The sequence below is a fragment of the Mus pahari genome, chromosome 1 (genome assembly GCF_900095145.1).
Source record: "Mus pahari chromosome 1, PAHARI_EIJ_v1.1, whole genome shotgun sequence".
NCBI classification, from domain to species: Eukaryota; Metazoa; Chordata; class Mammalia; order Rodentia; family Muridae; genus Mus; species Mus pahari.
In genome coordinates this window covers 90,366,381-90,374,364 of record NC_034590.1, presented here as the reverse complement: position 1 = coordinate 90,374,364, position 7,984 = coordinate 90,366,381, and the positions used below count along the sequence as shown (strand labels likewise).

Sequence of the window (7,984 nt, the reverse complement as noted above, 5' to 3'; positions counted from 1 at the left end):
GTTTCTCTGTGTAGCCCTGGCTGTCCTGGAACTCACTCTGTAGACCAGGCTGGCCTCGAACTCAGAAATCCGCCTGCCTCTGCCTCCCAAGTGCCACCACCGCCCAGCTCTTTCATTCTTCTCTCTTTCTTTCTTCTTTTCTTTCTTTCCTTTCTTTCTTTCTTTCTTTCTTTCTTTCTTTCTTTCTTTCTTTCTTTCTTTCCTTCCTTCCTTCCTTTCTTTTTCTTTTTTTTTTTTGAAACAGAGTTTCACTGGATAGCCCTAACTGGCCTATAACTTGCTGTGTAGATCAGGCTAGCCTCAACTTCACAGGGTTCTCCCTTCCTCTACTTCCCTATTGCTGGGTTTTAAAGGTGTGGCCTTTTCTACATCTTTTGAGAGAAAATCTCACTCTGTAACTGAGGTCAGTCTCAGACTCTCTTTTATTGTTTTTTAACTTAAAAAAGAATTATTTTGTATGTTTATGTGTTAGGAGAGGATGAAGAAGAAAAGGAGGAAGTGGAAGAGTGTGTGTGTGTGTGTCTATGTGTGTGTGTGTGTGTGTGTGTGTGTGTGTGTGTGTGTGTGTGTAGTCACATACGTGCATGCATGTGTTCAGGTGCAAATGTGTAAGTAGGAGGTTTTTCACCACCTTCTGGAGTTCAGGAACTCATTCCAGGTCCTCAGGCCTGTGTGCCAGCCTTTCCTCACAGGGCCATCTCACCAGCTCAGCCTTAGACTCTCTATCTTTCTGCCTCAGCCTCCCTATTCTGGAATTCGGGCCAGGAGCTACCTGGTTAGCTGAATTTTTAAGTTTTAAGACCTGTGGAGACTATAAAACAATGGAATAAGACAAAGCTAAGATATGTGTTTGCCAGGACACCAGGCCAAGAAGCAGGGGCTGTGTGGGGACCAGGGGTTGGCTGCAGTTTTCCTGTGAAGCAAGACAGGGTGCTGATGACCTTTTGTGAGCTGTTGGGGTACAGGCAGTGTTCTCATGAGGAAGGTGGGGGGCTCCCTGCTCTCACTCAGAGCTGAGTACTTTTTAAATTTTTATTTATTTTGTGCATATGACTATTTTGCCTGGATGTATTCAGTCCATGTGTTTGCCTGGTGCCTGTGGAAGCTGGAAGTGGAAGATGGTATCAGATTTCCTGGAACTGGGGTTATGAGATTGCTGAGAATCAAATTCAGGTCCTCTGCAAGAGCAGCAACTGCTCTTAGCCACTGAGCCATCTCTCCAATCCCTCAGATATTATGAGTTTTTACAGAAGAAATTGTCCCAAGTCTCCTGGGGACTGACCACGGCTGTTCTTAGATTGATTAACCAAAACATCAGTTTCTTAAAAAAGTAGCCAAGAGAACTGTATTGACCTCTGGAGTCTATAGCAAAGCAAGCACTCCTGTGATGGGGTGAGCACCAGCAGGTGACAGGTGCTCATTGGAAGTTCTCAGTCACTTGAATCTTTACTGAGGTGTCTCACTGAGAGCAGCTGGGAGAGAGGAGTGTGGAAGCCAGAGGTTGGTGGATATAAATTCATGAGATGAGAGTAACAAAGGGAGTCATGATGGAGACATGAATTTGAATATAGGACTGAGCCTCACACTGAGACACACTTGTGTTTGAGACCTTGCTTTGCCTTTTATGGACTGTGAGACCTTTGGTAGGTATAGGATTCTCTCAGAGCCTGAAGTTTCATCAACTTCCATGTAAAGATAATCACAGCACCCTGTCCAAGTCAACTTGCCAAATGATTAATTAGTTAAGCAGATTCGTCTATTCCATAAAGATGTTGGATTTGCATCTTTCTTTGGCAGAATGGTGACTGGTACATTACCCATGCTCCAGGGTGTGGCCCACACTCATGCACATATAGATAGAACTTCCTGGACTTAGGAAAAGGAAGAAAAGGAGGAGCTGACAATAACTATGGCATGAAGCCAGGCATGGTGGTGCATACTCGGAGGCAGAGGCAGGCAGATTTCTGAGTTCGAGGCCAGCCTGGTCTACAGAGTGAGTTCCAGGACATCCAGGCCTATACAGAGAAACCCTGTCTCGAAAAACCAACCAACCAACCAACCAACCAACCAAACAAACAAACAAAAACAAACAAAACAAAACAAAACTATGGCATGAGGTTGGGAGGTGGTGTTTGGGTGAAGGATGTGTGGGAGCAGATGAAGGGTAGATATGACCATATTTAATTGCATACATGTATTAAACTCATAAAGAACAAATAAAAACAAAATGTTAAATTTATAATTCAAAACAACAGAGCCTTATATTATTGAACTCTACATGTGTGCAGGGGCACATACTGTACTCCAAAAACTCAGAAAACTGAGGCAGGAGAATCTCAAGTTTAAGGCTAGTCTGAGCTGCACAGAACCTGTCGCAAACAAACTTAGAACTAACTAAATATCAAGTAATTATTTAGAACATTCTGACCCTAAGAACTTTCTATAAAATTTATAGCTAAAGCATTTTGATATATCCCACTAATTAGTCACTGTATGAATGGTGGTTGAGCAACCACCTTTTGGTTGACTGGTTTGACTTTTGGTAATTAGTTGGAGAACGATACAATGTTTTGGACAGTTGTTAAGGATGAAATAAGATCTTGTATGCAGCCTTTACAGAGTTTCTGGCACATTAATAAATGTTTATTACCATCATTACCTTTTGGGAAACCTTAGGCAACAGTAATTATAGCTCAGACATTACTACAGCTGGGATAGAATCTTAAAGACCATCCTGTCTGCTGATTATTGGAATGTGTTTGTGAGTGTGTGTGTGTGTGTGTGTGCGTGTGTATATGTGTGTATGTGTGTGTGTTTGTGTTTTCCAAGTGTGTGCACATTATCCAGGTTCAATTCCTAGCACCCACAAGGTAGCTTACAATCATCTGTAACTCCAGTTCCGGAGGACCCCACACCCTCTTCTAGACTTTGTGGATACAAGGCACATATGTGTGCACTAACATACAGGCAAGACACTCATACATATAAGATAAAAACAATTGGTTTGGGAGTTGGGCACATGCCTTACACACATCTTCAAGGGTAAGAGCCACACCAGTCTGACAGAGCTCTCAGTCATTAAACAGCAAATGAAGCTGAAAAATCTGAGACATCCATTGGAGAGCACCAAGGGTTTCAAAGGCTGAGAGATGCCAGTCTGGTCCAACGTTTTCATTTAAGAAAAGGGCAAGCTAGAGGTAGATGAGACAAGCCTAAGGCCCACTGCAATTGCTGGTTGGTACCAGTCATGTGCAGGCTATGAAATGAGATGAAGGCCTCAAACTCTGGGGTCCTGTAGGGTCCTGGGAAACTTACTCAGAAAGCCTTGACTTGAAGTGGTCGATGGTCTGGGTGGTGAAATGCACTTTGGGCACAGCATTGTTCCGATCCTCCCTGAAAGAATAAAGCTTTATTTGGGGGGTTTTCAGACTCAGGGCTGGATGTGCCACCGCAGCCTTGGGGAGCTTGGGAGGAAGGGTGGAAGCACTTTAGACTTACAGCTCAACTGTGCCCTGGCTTATCAGGTCAGCCAAGGTGAGCCTCTCGAACTTTAAACTGTGCATTGCAAGCCAGTCTTCAGAGTCTGCCAGAGCCGACATCTGGGTCTCACATCCCCGCAGCTGCTACAAGGCAGAAACCAGAGTCAGACAGGAAACAGCAGGAAGGCGGGACAAGGAGGAGGATGCTCTTGGTTCCCATCACCAGATATCCAAGGGTTGTGAACTCTGAGAGACCCAATCCCAAGGTATTCTAAAAGTTCTCCTTGCTAACTGGGCGCAGTGGTACCCACCACTTGGTATCCCAGCACTTGGGAGGCTGATCAAAGCCAGCCTCAGCTACAGAGCAAAAGCCCTGTCTCAAACTCCAACACCAGCTAGGCATGGTAGCACATGCCTTTAGCCCTAGCACTCAGGAGGCAGAGACAGGCTAATCTATGTAAGTTCAAGGCCAACCCATTCTACAGAGCAAGTTCCAAGACGACCAAAGCGAAACCCTGTCTTGAAAAAACAATCCCAAACCCAACCCAAACCAAACAAACAAAGAAACCACCCACACCAATGCCAACACCACAACAGCATAACAAAGCAAATCCCCTCGCTGAGACTGCTGAACATGAATATGAGGTTCCTTGCCTTGGTAACGCCCCTTATGTAAGGCCCCAAATGTGGCTCACATATTCGAGGGCAGCTCACTTTGTGCGAGATTAGACAGATATACAATAACCAAACGACACAATAGTAGAATCACAACTTATGCAAAAATTGGCCCAGAATGGCTGGAATTTGGTCAATGACTTAGTTTCCCATGGTTTTTTGGTTCTTGTTTGTTTGTTTGTTTTTTGCCTCTGCTTCCAACCCAGGACCATCCGGAGAGAGTCAAGTATGTCTCCCAAAACAATCACAGAAGATACCTTCTTCTGTTGAGTCTTTCTCCACCTGCTGAGAGCTTACGGTCAGAGGTCCTGGGAGGCCCTTTTTTCCATATGAATTGTTCTACTTCCCAGCCTGTTGTTGAGTCAACCACAAACACAAGTCATGGGGGCTGCTCCCTTGTGGTGAGCAAGGTCTGGATAAATTCCTGGTTGGTTCTCAGCAGGATGATCTTGATAATTTCCAAAACTGTATGCTCTAGATCTTTTCAGGTGTGTTCTGTCCCTTAGCATCCCAAGAGACCTCAACAAACACTAACTGGTCAAGCAGAGACCAGGGCGTTCTAGCTCCACCCGAGCCCAGAACCAGAGCAGTGGGTGGGTGGGTATATAGGGGAATAAGTCCTTATTTACCACAGGACTGAGCCATCAAATGTGTGATGATATCTTGTGCTTAGTGACATCTGTGTCACTCAGTGCTCTCAGCTCAGGCTATGTGTGCAGACTAGGTAGTGGAGCAGCAACTCCACCTCAAGCCCTTAGCACTGGTAATGCTTTCCAGAGCTAGCCTTGGATAGCCTTAACTTCAGACTGAGCCAGATATCCCTTATTGATATCTCTTCTAGGGTATTTCTGAGTCATTGCTTTGAACTGGTCTCATCCTGGGTACTCCAGCTATGATGCAAGTAAAAATACTCTTGTCTTCTCGCAGCTTGTGTTCTAGTGTGGCCAGATGGACAGGGAAATGAAATCAATATGCAGGAGAGTGTCAGAAAGGAACACTCCTAATAAGAAAGCAGGATGAAAAGTGGCTGGAAAATGGCAAGGGTGGTTTGGGAGGCTGCCTAGCTGAGAAGCAGTCAGGGAAGGCCTCTGAGCCTGGCACTGAGGGCTAAGGAGGAGCCAGCCCTGCCCACAGCAAGGGAGGCCATGCCAGGTGGAGCCAGGGAGGTGTGGAGAGGCTGGAGTATGTGAAGATGAAAAGGGCAGCATGAGCTGGAATAGAGTTGTGGTGGTTTGAGTGAGATCCGCTCCCTGGGCTCATACATTTGAATAGTTGGTCCTCAGTTGGTGAAGGAACTGTTTGGGAAGGATTAAGAGGTGTGGCCTTGTCAGAGGAGGTGGGTCACTGAGGATGAACTTTGAGGTTTTCACAAGTCCACAATATCCTAGCTGACTCTCTCTGTGCCACGTGGTGTTTGTTGTCTGTGGATGTAAGCTCTTAGCTACTGCTCCAGAACCATGCCTGCCTGCTTGCTGTCATACTACCTAACATGAGGGTCATGAACGAACTCTCTAAAACTGTGAGCAAGCCCACAATTAACCACATTCTTTATAAGTTACCTTGGTCCTGGTGCTTTGTAACGAAGACAGTAGTAAGTTAGAAGTGGTGCTATAAAAGTACAGACTGCATACATATAACCTGCACAAGTTAAAGCAGGGTCAGGCAAGAGCCTCCTGTGTAATGCCTGCTGCTGTCTGTGTGCTACAGAAGGGCCTTGAATATAGATGGAGTTGGACCATTTACTTCACTTAATCTCAGGTAAAAGGCTGAGAAGTGGTTGTCTACTGAGGGTTTGGAATCCAGCTCAGTCCCACTGAGAGACACAGAGACACACAGACACACAGATGCAGACACATACACATGTACACACACATACTCAGATATAGATACATGATACACACACATACCACACACACATACTCTACACACAGACACAGATACACACACATGTACACACACAATACCACACCACACTCAACACTCAAACACAGATACATACACACATACACCACAGAGACATAGACACACACTCAGATACAGCTACACCACGTACACATACTCCACACACAGACACAGACACACACACATATACACACACTCAGATACAGATACATCACACACACACATACCACACACACTATACACAGACACATATACACATACACACACCACAGAGACATAGACACACACATACCACACACACATACTCAGATACAACTACACCACACACACTCCACACACAGATATAGATAGATACAGACACACACACACATACAGATACAGACATACACACACACTCCACACACAGATAGAGATACACACACACACACACATACACTCTACATGGATACAGATAGATACAGACATGCACACACACACACACACTCCACACACAGATTCAGATAGATACATACACACACATACACACACACACACACACACACACACACACATACTCTATACACAGATACAGATACACACACACACACACTGTAGCATCTGATGACTATGGAAATGGCCTGGAGCTCATCCTTGACACCCTTGGTGGACCATCTTTGGACTTGAGTATATCAGGGTTTTCACTGTCGTGGGCAAGTGGGCTGACTGGAGGCCGAAAGCTGTCTACTGCAGTGGGATGAGCCACTCTGCAGAGAACAGACGACACAGGAGGAAAAGGCCGGAGGAACACACTCGCAGGCCTGTCCGTGCCTCAGCTTTCTTGCAGGCACTTCCCTCTCCTTAACCATGTGAGGAGCAGGTGAAGCTAGGGCACAGATGTGACCTGCTGCACCTACAGTTCTCAACAATGCTTTTGGTTTTCTCTCAATTTGGTTATAACAGTGCTGTCACAAAACAAAAGCCTTGAAAACAAAGGCTACTAGGGCTCCACTGGTGTTGCTCACCTCGCATTCTGAGCCCAGTAGGACTGGTTCTGTCTGGTTTCAGGAAGAAATTAGCACGTGCTCAGGGTATGTGAACACACACTCCTAATTACTGCAAACGCTAACACAGTGCCTGGCTATGCCGAGCATTTTCCATAGTAGTTCTGTAATTCCATGAGACCAACACTTTTCTGCCGAGGAAGCTGAGAAACAGAGCAGTTAAGTGATTTGGCCAAGATCGCACAGCTAATGGATGGCGATGGAGCTGGGACTCATTGAAAGAGCTGTATCAAATCAAGCTTGTAACCAAACACTACACTGATTCTCTGAATGAGCATGAACTATGGTTCTCTGCACGAGAGACTGTCTCATTAAATGGCTTAATGCTATGACTACCTGCCTTTGAGAGGCTTGCTGCCAGGCACCAGTCTTAACCACCCGCTTCAGGAAACAAGGCTCTGCATCCTGTGGCCACTAGGTGGCGCTGCCCTCTTCCAGGATACCGTGTGCACGAAACTGATCACGCACCCTTTTTCTATTTTGCACTTGAGCTTGTGTATCATGTTTCAGTCTGTGGCTTTTGCCTTGCAGATATCTGAGAGTCCATTTCTACACACATCACCTGTGACAGAGGGCCCTCCTGCTCTTCTGCAAAAGTGGGCATTTAAAAATTTTAAGTTATATATGTGCATATATATATATACATATATATGCATATACATACATATATATTATTTATTAAAAGGTTTTCATACAGTATAAAATATTACATATTGTATGTGTATAATATATATTGTATGTAAATTATATATATATATGTTACATATATATATATATATACACACACATACATATACACATATACTTTTCTAGACAGGGTTTTTTGTGTGTGTATCCCTGGCTGTCCTGGAACTCACTATGTAGACCAAGATGGCCTTGAACTCACAC

The 7,984-nt window shown here is 44.9% G+C and overlaps 1 protein-coding gene across 1 annotated transcript in view; it reads right to left on the bottom strand.

Annotated features, from left to right (window-relative positions):
- The window catches only part of Vwa3a (von Willebrand factor A domain containing 3A), a 65,904-nt gene that overhangs the window by 44,945 nt on the left and 12,975 nt on the right, over window positions 1–7,984 (bottom strand). The window contains exons 3-4 of the mRNA XM_029535862.1: window positions 3,499–3,623; window positions 3,316–3,393 (exon numbers count right to left, since the gene is read on the bottom strand). Coding sequence (XP_029391722.1) covers window positions 3,316–3,393; window positions 3,499–3,623 — 203 coding nt within the window. The remainder of the gene's footprint in view (window positions 1–3,315; window positions 3,394–3,498; window positions 3,624–7,984) is intronic.